The sequence below is a fragment of the Arvicanthis niloticus genome, chromosome 1 (genome assembly GCF_011762505.2).
Source record: "Arvicanthis niloticus isolate mArvNil1 chromosome 1, mArvNil1.pat.X, whole genome shotgun sequence".
NCBI classification, from domain to species: domain Eukaryota; kingdom Metazoa; phylum Chordata; class Mammalia; order Rodentia; family Muridae; genus Arvicanthis; species Arvicanthis niloticus.
Genome location: NC_047658.1, coordinates 66,979,707 through 66,997,509, shown reverse-complemented (window position 1 = coordinate 66,997,509; position 17,803 = coordinate 66,979,707). Strand labels below are relative to the sequence as shown.

Sequence of the window (17,803 nt, the reverse complement as noted above, 5' to 3'; positions counted from 1 at the left end):
TTAAAGGTTTACTACACCATACCCACCCACCTTGGTGCTAAGGCAGAATCTTCTCATTGAATCTAGATTCATCAGTTTGGCTATGGTGGATGGTGGCTGGCCAGTGAGCTTCAAGATCTTCCCATTTCCTCTAATGCCATCCTATAGTTACAGACACATACCACCAAGTCCAGCTTTTAGGTGGGTGCTAGAAATACAAACTCAGGTCCTCATGCACAGCTCTTCCTAACCACCCTACTACCACCTACTACCACCACACACACAAAAACATTTTGTTGGTTTTTGGTTTTTTGTTGTTACTGTTTTGAGATAGGTTCCCAATATATGGTTCTGGCTGTCCTAGAACTCACTACATAAACCAGACTGGCCTTGAACCCACAGAGATCCACCAGCCTCTGCCTCCCAAGTGCTAAGATTACAGGTATGCACCACCATGGCTGGCCCCAAATATGTTGCTTTTGCTCAGTAACCCATTCCTATCATGATGAAATTACCTAAGGCTCTCACAACTGCACCACCCTTGTGACACCTACCTCCCAACCGTGTTGCTGTATGGATGTGGTTCTCACATGTGAACTTTAGGGGACACACTTAAACCAGAATACCCACATACCTCCCTTCTAGCAACAGCCTGGACCTTTGAAACCCTTTTAAATTTGAATGAATATAGGCTTGACTATTAACTGTACAGTTTTCAAGCTGTGACATAATCTCTAAGCTTTATGTAGATGCTGTTGACATTAAATGACAAGGTAGAGTACACAGCACAGGCCTGCTACCCTGCTAACATCTCTGTAGCATGGTCTTATTCCATCTCACCTGGACCTCTTATACAGCTCCAGTGCAGCGGTGATGCTGCCAGACAGGACTTTCTTTGTTCTATTGGGAGCCATCTTCCCATAACACTTCTTTCTTTTCCAAAATATGATTCTTATGCCTTTATTAAAGACAGAGATTTGAGGATAACGGCAGGCAAGAGCAAGCATTTATCTCAAAATAAAATGGCTTACTGTCACTTCTTGGCCCATCCATTGCCTGGTTAGAAAAGAGGTCTCTCAGGAAGGCAACAGGTGGCCAGGGTCTTTCAGAATCTTTTGGTGATAAATATGCAGCTGCTAAATGGCTTTGGAGTTGACTCTGGTAAGCAAACTTGTTACTTCAAGAAACAAGACTATGGCTTGAATAACCAGGACTTTAGAAATGCCTGGAAAATCAGATCGAATGTTTTACATCTCACAATTAAACATGTGTTATTACTGCTATGGGTTATTTTGTTTGTTTGTTTTTTGTTGTTGTTTTTCTTTTTTGTTTTTGTTTTTTCGAGACAGAGTTTCACTGTATAGCCCTGTCTGTCCTGGAACTCACTCTGTAGACCAGGCTGGCCTCGAACTCAGAAATCCGCCTGCCTCTGCCTCCCAGGTGCGGGAATTAAAGGCGTGCGCCACCACTGCCCGGCACTAAGGGTTATTTTTAAGGAGCAGAAACTAGAACAAATAGGTGCTTTCTCAACTTTATTATGGGAATGGAGAAAATAAACCAAAAGATTTCTGTTTTTGATGCAGAAATGATTGACTTTGTGTGGTATGAAATGAGACTGTAAGGTTCCATGTACTTCAAGCCTACACATACACACCACTTCCAGGTGATGCTCCAGGCTTCTGCTCACTGGCGCCTAATTTAGGCCATGGCTGTGAAGACAGCCTGTGGGTCAGCGTCTTGCAGGCTTGGGCATTATGTAGACTTTCACAGGCTTACTGAAGGGGATGGTGCCCTCAATGTTGGTTTCCACCTGTGGTGACATCTCACTGCCCTCCAGCCATGGAGATTTTGGAATTCGAGCACCGGAGTTGTAGGCCAGCAACAGCCTCACTTCCACCTGGCATGGTTCTGGAGAAACAAAAACAAAAACCAAGAAACACTCCATCACTGGGTAGCTTTTAGGGCTTCCAATTAACCTGCACATAAAGTACCATCAGGGTTGGCCTCACAGCCAGATGATGTTACACACAGCTTTAATCCCAGCACTAGGGAGGCATAGGCAGGCAAATCTCTGTTAAGTTCGAGGCCAGCTTAGCCTACACAGTGAGCTCCAAGACAGCCAGAGCTGCATAGTGAGATGCTGTCTCAAAATACAAAAGATGGACTTTTCTTATGTCTGTAACCTTCCCTTGACCCTCAAATACAAAACACTTTTCTAGCCTGAACCCTGTGAGGCTGATCCTGAGTCTGCAGATGCAATGCTTCTCTGCTACTGCCTCCTGGCTATGTGTGTTTCCTGCAGCTCAGAGCCACAGCTAGTGAGACCACCTGAGAGGAACTTGAGAGGCTGTAGGCCTATCTCAATAAGATAGGGAGTTCAATGTTAAGACTCTGGGCTGTGCGCATCTTGGAACTGACTTTTTTAGTGGAGAGGAAAGCTTCAAGTTAGAAAACAGTTCTGGCAAAAATTTGTCATCAATAGAAAGGAACATGTTTCATGGACCTAAAATATCAGAATCTTTTTGCTTCTTTCATTACTTAGACTGCAGAGATTTCGTGTCTGTCTGTGGCTGATCTAATGAGAGTAAACAAACTCCCTATGAGTTCTTGGATGTTGCAGTTGAGTTACAATGGAGCACAGGACATGCTCTAATTGAGTCTAAATGCACCGAGGAAGGAGTACAGGAACGCTCTGGGAAAGAATACACACTCTGTGCCAAGCACAAAACCCTAGGAATTCTTTTCCTGCCACACCATGAAAAAAGATTCTCAGGACCTTGACAAAAGTCCAGGAGCTCAGATAGTTCTAAGTGGCTGCCCAAATCCACCCATAAGAAACTGATCTCTCTTCACAATCTTTGCTGGTAACCATGTGGCTTCCACACAGAGGAGAGGGAAAGGATTTCAGAAGGACTAACAAGTCAAGGCAGAGAACAAACAAGCTTGGGTGAGCTCCTGACTTTGGTTAAGAATTAAAAAGAAAAGCCTCTGGCTAAAAAGTTCAAAGGACAAGAATCAGCTGGATGGTTTGAAATCAAATAGGACAAAGGCTCCAGGACTCCTAATGGCTCTCTCTCCAACTCTATTTCTGGTCGGTCTCTCAGGGTCAGAGCAAAGACTAGATTGCTGTCCTCCAGGCAGCTAAGGCCAGAGCACCTGGACCACGGAGCCCAGCATGAGCACCAAGTGAGCCGCACATTACTAGCCATGCAGCACACATCCCCACAACTCAGGGCCTGACACAGCCACGACGTAGCCGTGACACAGTGCTGCTTTAACACCAGTCTCCCACTCAGGGTGGAGCCAGCACAAGACCTGCATCAGCTTTCTCCTCACACTCCTAGTTCACACCAGACAGCAGATCACAAGTGCCTGGGGCAGTCACAGTACTTTCAAGGAGCTAAACAAACCCTGGGCAAGTCAGAGGACACCATATAGTACTGACCCACAAAGTCTTTCTGTCCTCCCTTACCTGCGCCTGATAACGAATGACAAACCAAGCCAGTACCACAGGAAGAAGGGAGAGGAGAGAAAGCAAAAGTCACACACACAAACAGTGCAAGAAGATACTACAAAGATTCAGAATAAAGGACACTCAAGGAAGTAAATCCTGGGTACCTAAAATACCAGGTCCTAGATCACAAAACATAAAAGGGGCTACCCTGACTGCCTCTTTATAGAAACTTTATCATTATGCATCTAACATGTCTGACAGGACATGAAGGAAACCTCTGACGGTGCTAAGCAGCTGTCATGGGTATGTTTACTTTGTGTGCACTGGGGCACGTACAGCTGCAAGTAGGACTCAGAGGCCAGAGGTTAATAGCAATGTCTTCTTCAATAGCTTTTTACCTTTTTTTTTTTTTTTTTTTTTTTTTTTCAGAATTAAAATTCACAAACAAAACACCCTTAAGATGGATGTGGTAGCCCATGCCTTAAATCCCACCACCCGGGAAGCAGAGGCAGGTGGGTCTCTGTGATTTCAAGGCCAGCATAATCTAGAGTGAGTTCTAGGATAGCCAGATAAACCTTGTTTTGAAATAAAAAAAAAAAAAAAGATTAAAACACAAAATAAAAGAAAATATAAAATTCTAGAAGTTATTTCCCTACTTATTAAACCAAATTGGTGGCATTATTACCTTTCCTAGTAAAAGTCACATTCCTAAGTATCCCCAGTGACTTAGGGAACACCGCTGTAGCCAACTGAGGCCCATCTTAGGATCTGCATATTCAAGTTTTTCAAACAGCTTTGTAGGCATGAAATGTAAAGTCTTACACATCTGTATTCTCCCATTGTATTTTTACAGATGATATATAATTTGTCTGTCTGTCTGTCTGTCTGTCTGTCTGTGAGTATGCAGACATTAGCTATCCAAGTTCAGTTCTAAGTCTGTAAAAATAAACACCTGTATTAGCCCAAAACAGTTCATAGGGATAAGAAGGACAGTTACTTATTATTTGATGTTTTAGTGAAATATTCTGGACTGTCCATATACAAAGAGATAATGATTTATAATGTTTGTTAAAAACATGAAACTTTAATTTCCATAATAATCCTCAGTAATTTATGGGTTGAGAATTATTATCTTCATTTTGGAAGTGAAGAGGAAGACTCAAGAGAGACTTCCCCAAGAACAATGGTGTATCATAGGCATAGTTAGAACAAGAAATTAAGTCTCCTGGTGTGCAATAAATCTCTTTCCATGAGTCTCCACACTATTATAGTCTCCTGAGTGTCTTCTAAGGAAATCTTGTTCCTTCCTTGTTCAGATAGCAAATTAGTCCAAATATACTAAGGTCTGAGCTTATGAATTCCTTACTTATCAAGTATAATATATCAAGTTCAATCTGGGTATGGTGGCACACACCTTTAATCTCAGCACTGGGGAGGCAGAAGCAGGCAGAAGAGGCCAGCCTGGTCTACATACAGAGTTCTCGGCCAGCTAAGGCTGCATAGTGACACCTTATTCGAAACAAACAAACAAACAAACAAACAAAACAAAAGAGCATATCACAATGGGAAGGTACCGAGCTCAGTGGGGACATATTTCCTGCCTACCCATCCCACAGACTCACCGGTCCAGGCAGTGTGGGAGAGGTACACTTGAGTGAGGAGACGGTGCCGTCCTGGGCCAGGATTCCGGAAGTCTGCTGGCTTGGGGTGGATCATCTGAGCCTGGCCATCTGGATACAAGACCTACATCATGACAGAAATGGGGCAACAGAAGATAGATGGGCTAAGAAAACTGAAAACATGTACTGTGACCCCAAAATCAGTATCAGGAAGATGACTGTAGCCATTATATAAAAACTGCTTCTTAAAGGGGAAACACCTTTAATGCCAGTATTTGAAAGGCAGAGGCAGGCGATTTCTGAGTTTGAGGCCAGCCTGGCTTATGGAGAGCCAGGACAGCCAGGGCTACACAGAAAAACCCTGTCTCAAAAATCTGAACACAAAGGGGAGTGGGGTGGGGGATAGCACAACACTAGCAGAAGCAGTGTCTAGTTAATATTTCTTAAATCCCTGGTTAAGTACATGATAGGAATAGTGTATCTATTAGCAGACAGCAAATAGTCTGACTGTAGAAAGCCTCATGAGCACCCACTGGAAAGCTTCCCTCCTTGACTCTGGCATTTCAGGGCCCAGTATTCAGCACTCATCTAGGAGCCGGTGAGAAAGCATTTTTCTGTAACTAGTCTTGTAACCAGATGTCAATCAGATAGGAAAACATTTATCTGACTATTTCTACAGAGTACCCAGAGAAGGGTCTGTTCAAACCAACAGCCAGGTCTTCACATCTCACCCATGGGACTACAACGTGAGGGCCTCCCAACCGTTACCTGTGTAGAGCCTATTACAGGACACAGGAAATAAGCAAACTACAGAAACAAAGCTGATACTAGGAGCAGACTGGACCAGCTCTGTGTAAACACAGACAGAAATTAGATCATCCTTTCACCTTTGAAATTCAGGGAGTCATGTGTCTATCCACTTGCTCAAATCTTTCAACTCTCCACAACAAATCTATTTCTCCCTCTCCCTCTGTGTCTGTCTGTCTGTCTCTCTCTCTCTCTCCTCACACACACACACACATACACACACACACACACACACACACACACTTGGCCATACCTAGATTTTTATGTTCTAGGAATTTTGATCTTGTTCACTAAGCTATTTGTCCAGCCTTGCCATCTCTACCCTTATATGTTAAAAGTTTAGTCCCTAAAGTAATGTTCAGAAGTAGAGGTTTATGGAAAATAATTGGATCATTAGGTCTCTGATCTAATCAATAGATCAAATAGATTCATAATTTCATGCACTTTGGGGCGGTCACCAAGGCCTGCCATGTCTTCAGTCCCTCTCGGCTTGCTACATGTTATGAGGTGAGCAGCTTTGTATTACCATGTACTCCTTGTCAAGCCTTACAGCTCACCTGAGGAGTACAGTAATGAAACCAGCCAACTGGAGACTGAGACCTTGGGAACTATGAACTAAATCAAATCCTCCCTTCTCAAGTTGTTTTCCCAGGTATCTGGTTACAATAGCAAAAAAAAAAAAAAAAAAAAAAAAAAAAAAAAAAAAAAAAGTAATTACAAGCTGCTTCTGTCTCCTATTTTGCTTCTAGGTATTCTGGCCCACAGAAGCAGCAAGCTGTAGGTACCCTAGCTTCTGGAACTTTGTTTTCTTTAACACCTTATTTTAAAAGAAGAGGAGGAGGAGGAGGAGAAGTTGGGAGGGTAATGAAGTGGGTGTCCAGGAGGAGCTGAATAGGGGGAATGTATTCATGCCTGAAAAAATGCAAACAATGATTTTGAAAGGGAAGGGGCACAGATAGAGCTAGGCTGGTGGAATGCTTGCCTAGCCTATAGGAAACACAGGTTCTAGACCCACCAAACAGCCCATGCTTGCAGTACTAGCACTCAGGAGTGGACGTGGGAAGATCAAAAGTTCAAACAGCCAGGTGGAGGCCTGCCTGGTCTAGGAGACCTGCATTAAAAGGTAGGGTTGGGGAAGATAAGGAGAGGGGCAGTGGGAAGGAAGAGAGGGACAGAGCAGCAGAACCCTAAGCTTTCTCAGTGAAGCTGCTTCAAAAATAGACAACATGGTTGGGCATGGTGGCACATGTCTTTAATCCCATCACCTGGGAGGCAGAAGCAGGCAGATTTCTGTGAGTTTGAGGCTGGGCTAGGCTGGTCTACATAGAAAGTTCCAGGGCAGTCAGGGCTATAGAGAAACCCTCTGTCTTAAACCACCAAAAAACTAAAACAAAATTTAAAACCTAAAAAAAAAAAAAAAAAAACCCTGCCAAAAAACCCCAAACAAGCAAACAAACAAGTCCAAGATATCCATAATCTTAACAGACGAAGTGTCTGAGGCGCAGTGACAGCGGCATGTTTAGCACCTCTGTTCTGGAATTCTGAGTACGGTAGCTGGACTTTGAAACTGCTACAGATGTCTCATGACAGGGCAGAAAGCATCCCCATTATATCCCATGCAGACAAGCGTCTGCCTGGAAGGCAGCAGAGGTGTTTCAGAGTGAATTCTTCTCAGGATAGTTTAGCAGACGACCTGTAGAGAACCCACCTGTGACTGTTTATGCTTAATTGACCAGAGAACTTTTCTCAGAGACACAACAAAACAAGTCTTCATTAGACTCACACTGCACATTAAGTTTACCTATGATTTCTAAAAAAGAATACCGACAACTCTGTGCTTAGTCTCAGGATTCTGATTTAACTGGTATAGGCTGAATGAGGACTGTTCATCAGTTTCTAAGCAACCTACAAGTACAGCTAGGGTGGATAAACTTAACACACAAAAAAAGCACTGCAGTTACAGCTTTCTACTCACTCAGAAGTTCTCGTAGGTATGATCTGTGATGTATCCACACCTGTTACAGGGTGTCTGATCACGCTGTGACCCCTGAGATGGTGTTATTTATTAAAATTACTTGTTACTAGTGGCCCAAGCCCTTAGCACACACCTTTAATCCCTCTGGCTGGAATATAGACATGCCCTGAGTATACAGCTGAATCCCAAACAATGAAGGTAAATTTAGTTTGTAGAAGGAAGCACCTATGTTTGAAACTGATGTATAATTGAGTGGCAGACAGTGATGAACCAGAGAAAGATTTGACAGAATAGGATCTGCCCAGCTCTATGAGAGCAGAGAGGAAACAGGCAACACAGGAGGGAGCAGTGCCAGGTAGAGAGAAGAGGCAGAGCTACCAGAAGAGTTTTACAGAGACAGGCTGCAAAGAGAGAACAAGCTCAACACAGGTGAAGACAGGCCAAGCAAGAGAATGAGAAGGAGCCAGAAGATTAGAATAGATTGCTAGAGTTTGAGGCCAAGCAGAGCAGTTCAATCAGACACCAAGAGAGAAATGGAATCAGTGTGGAGAGTTTTGAGCCATTACAGCTGAGCTGAACCTGCCAGCCACAGTTCAGAAAGAACAAGAAAAGGTGAGTTTATTCAGCAGTAAGTCTGAGAGGATGAAAACATTCTAGGTCTGGTGAAGATTGTGGGGAGACTAGAAGCTTCCGGGACAATTACATCAGGTGACTAAGTTGCTCTTACCCCCTCCTCTTGGAAGCCTGCTGTGCCTGCTGCAGATCATCATCTGGCATGATTACTTTTCCTACCACTGCTCACACTACCTCATCCTTACCGCCTCAAAGTACCTCCTTCTGCCATTCCTTTGTGCTCTTACACATTCTTTCAGGCTGTACCACATGCTGGCTGGCACCTCTACAGAGCCTTCCACAGTTTGCATAACTGTATGCTGAGCCCTGACCTTAACTTCCTACTGCCTCCCCCAGCTCCAACACTTAGCATGTACACTAAAGAGAGCACACAATGAAAGGATGGATGGAAGGAAAGAGAGACATGCGGCTGGGACTGCGGGGCTCAGCTGCAGTCCTCACTGCATCTCTCCTGTGACTGCAGCTTATCTATCTAGCTTTGGAAACAATGCATCCTAATGGTCATTTCTCTCCATCTATGAATTTTGTTTGCCACCTGACTAACCAATAGAACTTGTTTATTACATTTTGAATTAAATTCAATTTGTGTGTGTGTAAAAAGGATTAGATATAAAGTCTACATTATACAGAGAGGGACCTGTCACTTAGTAAAGACTTCCTGGCTACTTAGGGAATACAATGGCAGTGTAAAAACCTCACAGGAGCCCAAACCTCACATACCTGGACCTTGACAGTGTTCTGGGGGTCTTGCACATGTTCCAGGGTTGCATCCACATCCAAGGCTACCACCAACCCAGATGTAAAACGCAAGGGGTTGTCTGACTCTCCTGCCGGCTCAATAATAGTGGCGGAGGCTTTGTGGATCTGTAAGCAACAAGAAAATATGCTGACTCTTAGGCTAGTGAGAGAGCTCAGCGGGAAAGGCTCCTACTGCCAAGGCTGATAACCAGAGTTTGATCCCTAGGGATCAGGGAACCACACATGTGCCGTCCCCCTTCCCCCTGGTTAATATATGTAATTAGAAACAATCAGAGGAAAGACCCTAGCTCACTTGCTCCTCTGATCAAAGAAGCTCACTAAAGTAAATGGCTTTAAGAATCTGGACAGACTTTGCAGAGGGGCAGCACAGACTCCGACCTGCTCTGGAAGCGGAAGATGCAGAAAGGTGCTCTGCCGCAGCATTGTCTGCAGAATTTTGATCACTTCCACAGGTTTAGATGCCATGAGTCGGGGCATAAGATCAAGGAGTTTGTCCACAAAGCTATCTTGAAGGTGGGGCAAGTCCGCAATGAAACACCTGCATGAACACAAAGCAAGTGACCGTCCACTCACTCACCACAGGCTAAGCCCATACTCTGCCAAGCCCTGAAGCAGGAAACGCACTGACATGGGGAAAACTTTGAGAGTCATGCCTGAAATCGACAGGAACAGAGTTCAGTATGCCATAGTCACATGATCAGCAGAAGAGCCACAGTGCTGGCTGGACAGATAGCTTCATCAATAAATCCCATGCCTGGCAGGCATGAAGACCTGAATCCAACCCCCAGACTCCATGAAAAGAGCCCACATCCCAGCACTGAGCAGCTCACCTAGCTCACTGAAACTCCAGGTTCAGGGAGCACCTGTTTCAGTAAGTAAGGTGGAAAGATGGAAACACTACTACATCGACATCTGGCACACACAAACATGTGCATGCATGCTAATGTGCGCATATGCATGCACACACACACACACACATGCACACACACAGAGGAAACTGACTTTTTGTTTTAAGAGCCTATTTCACTGGGTGTGGTGCTTCGTGCCTATAATCTCAGAATTAGGATATTCTCAGGAATAGGAGGCTGAAGCAAGAGAATTATTTTAAGTTCTAGGCCAGCCTAGAACAAACAAACAGAAGAGACTCTTTAATGAGTAACAATGATTGTCAGGCATATGCCTAAGTGTTTCATGTGGGGTGGGGGCCAAAAGAGGGCATCAAATCCCCTGGAACTAGTTACAGGCAGTTGTGATGTGGGTGCTGGCAACCAAACCCAGGCCCTCTGCAAGAGCAGTTAAGTGCTCTTAATTGCTGAGCCATCCCTGCATCCCTGACTCTGTCCTGAGGTAAAAAGAGTTCACCTAGGGGTGAAGGCTCAGAATACAATCAGCCCTACAGGACATGAAAGAATGAGAAGCCATAAAAACCTCAGCTTTGTGGTAAAAGAGATGGCTATGGTGGTTTGAATAGGACCATCCCTTGCAGACTCATGCATCTGAATGCGTGGCACATAGGGAGTGGCACTATTGGAGGAAGTGTGTCACTGTGGGATGGGCTTCAAGGTCTCATGCTCAAGCTATGCCCAGTGTGGCACACAGTCTCCTCCTGCTGCCTGAGGATCAAGATGTAGAACTCTCAGATCCTTCTCCAGCACCACATCTGCCTGCACGCTGCCATGCTTCCTTCCATGATGATAATGGACTAAACCTCTGAGACTGTAAGCCAGCACCAATTAAATATTTTCTTTATAAGAGCTGCCATGGTCATAGAGTCTCCTCACAGCAATAAAACCCTAAGTCAATGGCTGAGTGGTTAAAGGCACTGCCTGCTCTTCAAGAGGACCTAGGTTTGGTTACCAGCACCAATATCAGGCAGCCCATGCATAACTGCCTGTAACTCCTGTGCTAGGGGCTCTAACATCCTCTTCTGGCCTCCTCGCGGAACCATCTGGTATATAACCCACCCAGAGACATATACCCACAGAGTAAATCTTTTAGAGTCTGGTTTGGTCAACTTCATGCAAGTCAGACCAATGATGGCAGACAAACATAAATGTTTCAAGTCGTGCACTGCTGTGGTCACCTAAACAAGAATGCTCCCTTAGGCCCAGAGGTTTGAATATTTGGTCCTCGGTTGGTGAAATTGTTTGGGAAGAATTAGGTGTGGCCTTGTTTGGAGGAGGTGTAACCCTGGGAAGGAACTGAGAGTTCTGCATCTTTGAAGTTTAAAAGGACTCATGCCAACCTTAGGTTATCTATCTCTGTGGTCTGCCTTAAGATGGGAGGCCTCAGGTGCTGCTCTAGTGATGCCTAGCACTAATGATGCCTGTCTGCCTGCTACTATGCTCCTTGGCATGAAAAAATAACCAGCAACACAAAACAAGTTTGGTCTCACTACATTAACCCCCACTACTTCCCTAATTCCTCTGCTCTCCTACTGTATCCATTTTAAACAGTTTCATACAATACTACAAGGAATTTTTTTTTTTTTTTTTTTTGGATGGGGAGGACGTTAGAGGCAGGGCATCTCTGTATCCTTGGCTGTCTTGGAACTTGTTCTGTTGATCAGGCTGACCTTGAATTCTGAGAGCATCTGCCTCTGCCTCCTGAGTGCTGGGATTAAAGGTGTGGACCACTACACCTAGAACATTTAAACTGTATAAGAACCTGTGTTCTACCCTCTAGAACCCAAATTAAAAAGCTGTGAGCAGCAGCTCACACCTATAAGCTGGGTAGGTTAAGACAGGAGGATCCCTGGAGCTTACTGGCAAGCTGGCCTAGACAAGTCAGTGACTTCCAGGTTCAGTGTGATACTGTCTCAGGAAAAAGGTGGACAGTGATTGAGGCCTTCATCAATCTCTGGCTTCCATATACTTATACACTTGTGTATATATACACACACACACACACACAGAGAAAGCTGGTCTTAAAGTACTAGGCTTAAAGTGAATATTCTGCTTCAGCATCCAGATTTAGCTGAGATTACAGGCATGCTCTTTGGTGCCTGGCTTGAGACATGTATATTCTATGTATTTACTGTTATTTAAAAAAGATTTATAAATATTTTGATTATGTGTGCACATGTTTCTGTGTGCGAGTATGAGCACATTAGTGCAGGTGCTGGCAGCATCCAGAAGAGGGCATCAAACTCCCAGAACTGGAAACAGCAACTGTTCTTTTTTTTTTTTTTTGGTTTTTCGAGACAGGGTTTCTCTGTGTAGTCCTGGCTGTCCTGATACTCACTCTGTAGACCAGGCTGGCCTTGAACTCAGAAATCCGCCTGCCTCTCCTCCCAAGTGCTGGGATTAAAGGTGTGCGGCACCACCGCCCGGCTAACAGCAACTGTTCTTAACTGCCCAATCATCTCTCCAGTCTCTACTTATTTGTTCTTCTTTATTTCTCTATTTTTTTTTGCCCTGAGTCTCACTATGTAGCAATGACTAGCCTGGTAGTTGACTAGGCTGGCCTCAAATTTACAGAGATCCTCCTCCCTCTGTCTCCAAAGTGCTGATATTAAAAATATGTATCACCACTCCTGCTTTGTTATTATTTACCTACAAAATTAAGCAATAGCTGGATATGGTAGTACACACCAATAATCCTAGCACTTGGGAAGTACAGGCAGGAGGATCTGATGTTCATGGTCAGCTTTAGCAATACAGCAAGTTCAAGGCTTGCCTAGACTACTTGAGACCCTGTCTCAAAAAGGATAGGAACAAAGCCAGGCATACAAGTATACCTGTAATCCTACCATTCAGAAGGCTGAGGCAGGAGGACCAATAATTCAAGGTCAGCCTAGGCAACACAGCAAGATTTTTTCTCAAGCAAAAAGACTATTGAGAACATTTTTTTGTTTTGTTTTTTGTTTTTGTAGCTCAACTAAGTGCAGAATCCAAATGGTTCCTGATGTTTTTATTATTTAGTTGTATGTTTACTTTTGAGGCTCTAGGGCTCTAGATACAGAACAGTTTATACATCATTAAAGAAGATACCACATTAGGGCACACCAACAACAGATGACGAATAGCTCAGCAACCTAGGAAAGATATGTGATTTTATTTAGTGTTAGTTATTTTCTGCATAAACCAAATGAAAAAAAAAATCATAAGGGTTACCAAATACTCACCTCTGAAAAAAATCCACTTCCTGTAAAAATTTTTCACACATTCCAAATAAGGGGTCAACTCTGAAGGAAAAAAAAGCGAAGTGTAAAAACCTTGTGACTCTGAAGTAAGGAGTGAGGACAAGAAGTCCCAGAAACCTGAGCTTCCGTGAGAGGAGAGTGACTGAGTTACACTATAAAACTGAGCTCTTAAGACAATAGCAAGAAGCAAGGGCAGTGCTCTCTCCTCGGGACAGGGACCAAGAGCAGGATCTAATCTGACCCAAGCATGAACTTTGAAATATCTAAAAAGAAATAAGCAAATGCATCTCTCTTAGGTGAGCTCCCTAAATCTGACTCATCATTAGCCTTAGAGAGAGCTGCAAACATATCTGCCTGTATCCTCAGGAGAATGCCCCTATTCACCCAGCTCGATGTCTTACCCTCGAGTAGTTCGTGCAGTTACTATAAGTTGCAGAGCTTTGGCCTGAAGCCTCATGTGATGTATGATCACAACCTGCTTATTTTCCACACCACTGTACATAAACTCCATTTTGTAGGTTTCTTCCATGATCTATAAGGAAAAGACAATTAACAATCAGTAAAATATACTGGAAGAAAAGGGCTTTCTATCCTTAACTGAGGAGCTATGGACAGCTGATGGCTTCTGAGAAAAGAGTCAATTTTCTTTAAGAGTGTGGCTTCTGGTAGGCTAACCACACTCCAGTGGGTGGTCTCACACCCATGTACGTACCATGAATTAGGCTAGATCATTTTTAAAGAACAGATGCACACACAAAATTGGGAGGTAGGGGTAGATTTAGGAAAAGTGAATATAAAAATACTTTGTAAGAGCTGGCTGTGGTGGCACATGTCTCTGATTCCCAGCACTCAAAAAGCTAAGTCAGAAGGGTCTCTGTGAGTTCGAGGCCAGCCTGGTCTACAGAGGGAGTTCCAGGACAGCCACGTATGGCTACATAGAGAAGCCCTGTCTCATAAACCCAAAAAACAACAACAACAAAAAAAAACCCAAACCATTGTATGAAATTATCAAAAAATTAATAAAAATATAAAACAACCTCAAAATCAGTTTACATGTATTTTTTAGATGAAAGATTCACAACTGTACTGGATTTTTAATCTATCTGAAACAAATACTAATATAAATAGTATAATAAAAATTGTGTGTGTGTGTATATATGATATGTGAGAGTGAGAGAATGTGGGTACTTTACATAAGTTCCAGGGACTGAATTCAGGTTATCAGACCTACAGCAAGTGCTATGACCAGCCACCACACTGGCCCACAAACTGGAAATATGTTAGGACACAAAGAATCTCAGAAATTATGCAATTCAACTGACACATTTTATAGAGGAGGAAACTCCAAGAGACTCAAATAGCTTGCTAAATTTATCACCTCGTCAGGTGGAGAAGACCTGAGCCTAGAACCCAAGTCCCCTGACTCCAAAGCCCAGTGCTTGCACATTCACAGGCCTAGTTCTAACTTCTACCGGAGCCTAAAATCTCAGAAGCCAGGAGACAGGCCATAGGAAGACCTCTGGACTGGGTAATTCCCTGATAGAGACCTGTCTAAGGAGTCTCTCACCTGTTTTGCTGCTGCTGAGGCCAAATCACTCTGCTTTAGATACAAGGGGGCAGCCACATTCCACAGCTTTTCCTGCAAGGCCTACTCAGACAAATGAAAGAAGAGACATGAGTGTCACAAAACTGGGAAAATGGATATAATGTTAAGATTTGCATTTTTAGCCAGGCAGTGGTGGTGAATGCCTTTAATCCCAGCACTTGGGAGGCAGGTGGATTTCTGAGTTCGAGGCCAGCCTGGTATACAGAGTGAGTTCCAGGACAGCCAAGGCTATAAAGAGAAACTCTATCTCGAAAAACCAAAAAAAAAAAAAAAAGATTTGCATTGCTTTATTGTGAAAGTGTACCATGCTCAGGGCTTCCTCTCCATCACTCTTACTGTTTTAAGCAAGTAAAGCCTTACCTAAGCAGAAAAGTTGAACAGTAGCTGGTGCTCAGATAGAAGATTGTCTGGAAACAGGGGTCACAAAGCCCTCACCAGAATCAGCAGGCAGGTCAGCCCTGGGCCTTGTTCACAGGGCCACTGCACTAACCTGAGCAACCCAAGCTGTCATGTTCACACCTCTGTCCAGTGTCCTGCCATGCGCTCCATCACTTACCCAAATACAAGTCAGGCAGCTTTCCTACATTCTCCTTTTTCTCAATTTCTCTACAGTCAAACTATCACCAACAGCCACAGATTTTACCACCGACCGCTCTGTTCACCTATCCACTCGTGTCTGTGACCCAGCTCCACTCACCTATCCACTCGTGTCTGTGACCTACTCCGCTCACCTATCCACTCGTGTCTGTGACCCAGCTCCGCTCACCTATCCACTGGTGTCTGTGACCCAGCTCCGCTCACCTATTCACTCATGTCTGTGACCCAGCTCCGCTCACCTATCCACTCGTGTCTGTGACCTACTCCGCTCACCTATCCACTGGTGTCTGTGACCCGCTCCGTTTATTTCTGCTATTATGCTCAGGGAGCTTCTTCTTTTTCTTTTGTTTTCTTTGCTCTTTTTTTCAGAAAGGATATCCTTATGTAGCATGTAGCCCAAGCTGGCCTCAAACGTATGATTCTCATGTCTCTAGTGCCAGGACTGTAATTAAGAATAATCATGCCTGATGATCTATTCTACTCTATTGAACCCCGCATAGTAACACTTTGACAAAAGTGAAAGATATTGTTTGTTTTGTTGTTTTTAGGTCTGTGAACCACATGAATGCCTGAAAGAGGAGAAGAGAGAAATCGATCTCCTGGAACTGGAGTTATAAATGATTGTGAGCCACCTTGTGGGTGCTGGGAATTGAACTTGGGTTCTCTGGAAGAACAAGTGCTGGGCCAGTATGTTTTAAATTACTAGTTCTTGCAGGAATCTCGTGAATCAGCACTCTGACACTGGTGAGAGCAGAAGAGGGGAGCTATGATCAGTGGGCTGAAGCCGATAGGTCCTGAGAGGCCATGATGCCAAGCCCAGTTGGTATTTCCATTTTATTCTCTAAGCACTCTAAGCTGGGGCAGGCAAGCAAAATTTTACAGAAAGCCTAAGAGGCAGTCATCAGGTTGTTAAGGGCAACAACCAATTGTTTCAGGTATTTCTCCAGGTCACTCTGTTCCAAGTAGCAAGTGAAGTCATGCTTGGCTAAATAAATAATAAACCAGTACCTAACAATTGGTCTTTTCTACCTTATTCCACTCCAAGACAGGTCTTCTTAGAGTAAATCTAGGAAACCCACTACAGCACATCTCGTGTGGGTTAGTGACACCTCAGTGCTCAGTAGCCCCACCTATCAGGCAGCAGCACACTCAACAGCAGTAGGTTCAAGATTAGGCACAACAGAAAACTGTTGAATACATATTTCTAGTTACTTCTCATATAAAGCTTTTACACAGGTTGTTACCGGAATGGAATGCTTTTGTATTTTTTTGGAGTACATAATATCACACTGCAAGTATTCTGTCACCTGTGGCGTGATCTCCAACAGACCATTACCACCATACGCCTGGAGTGAGTGATGCCACAGTTTAGTTAGCTCCTCCCTATTATAAATACATTCCTGGCTCAGGCTCTGGACTGAATACAGATGGTCTACCACTCAGCTGCATCACCAGCTGTTTTCAGTGTGAAGGCAGTTTCACTAAGTTGCCTAGACTGGCCATGAATTTACAATCCTGCTGTTTCCATTCCCTGAACAGGTAGATCATAGGTCTGTGCCAACATAGTCTGGGCAGTTAGCCCTTTTAAGAGCAAAGAATTAGCCTTTCAGCTTGGACAAAAAGAATCAGGAACTTAAGAAAAATAGTGTAAAAGTTTATGTAAATCTATGGTCAATCCCATTTCATGCGACACTTAAAAAGCCCTACTATCCTTGCTGGTTTAGAATCAGTCTTATGTGGTCCTGGTCTCTGTAGTTGAGTTTGCCCTGGAACTCCTGATTCTCCTGCCTCCAATGCCCACCCTTCTAAATGCTGGGATTATAGTGTACCACACTTGGTTTATGTGATGCTGAGGATCAAGCCTAGGTAGGGCTTTGGAATACTAGGCGGGTATTCTACCAACTAAGCTAAATATCCCTTGCCTCAATCTTTAGGATTTTAAAATTAAAATCTACTCTAATCCTTTGTTTTGCTTTGGTTTTTCAAGACAGGGCTTTTCTGTGCATCCTGGCTGTCCTGGAATTCACTTTGTAGACCAGACTAGCCTTGAATTCAGAGATCCATTTGCCTCTGCCTCCCAAGTGCTGGGATTAAAGGTGTCTACCACCATGTTCTAATTTGATAATGATGAAAGAATTCTAAAATTTAAAAAATGCTGTTATGTTAACTTGACACAGCTAAAGTCATCTGAGGAGGGAGCCTTGAGAAAATGCCTCATAAGACTGGGCTG

The 17,803-nt window shown here is 43.8% G+C and overlaps 1 protein-coding gene across 1 annotated transcript in view; it reads right to left on the bottom strand.

The window, feature by feature from the left end:
* Positions 1–1,498: 1,498 nt before the first annotated feature.
* The window catches only part of Ints4 (integrator complex subunit 4), a 60,835-nt gene continuing 44,530 nt past the window's right edge, over positions 1,499–17,803 (bottom strand). Inside the window, exons 17-23 of the mRNA XM_034516540.2 lie at positions 14,938–15,018; positions 13,772–13,902; positions 13,353–13,412; positions 9,605–9,764; positions 9,188–9,331; positions 5,056–5,176; positions 1,499–1,887 (exon numbers count right to left, since the gene is read on the bottom strand). Of these exons, the coding sequence (XP_034372431.1) occupies positions 1,709–1,887; positions 5,056–5,176; positions 9,188–9,331; positions 9,605–9,764; positions 13,353–13,412; positions 13,772–13,902; positions 14,938–15,018 (876 nt within the window). The 3' untranslated portion in view covers positions 1,499–1,708. The remainder of the gene's footprint in view (positions 1,888–5,055; positions 5,177–9,187; positions 9,332–9,604; positions 9,765–13,352; positions 13,413–13,771; positions 13,903–14,937; positions 15,019–17,803) is intronic.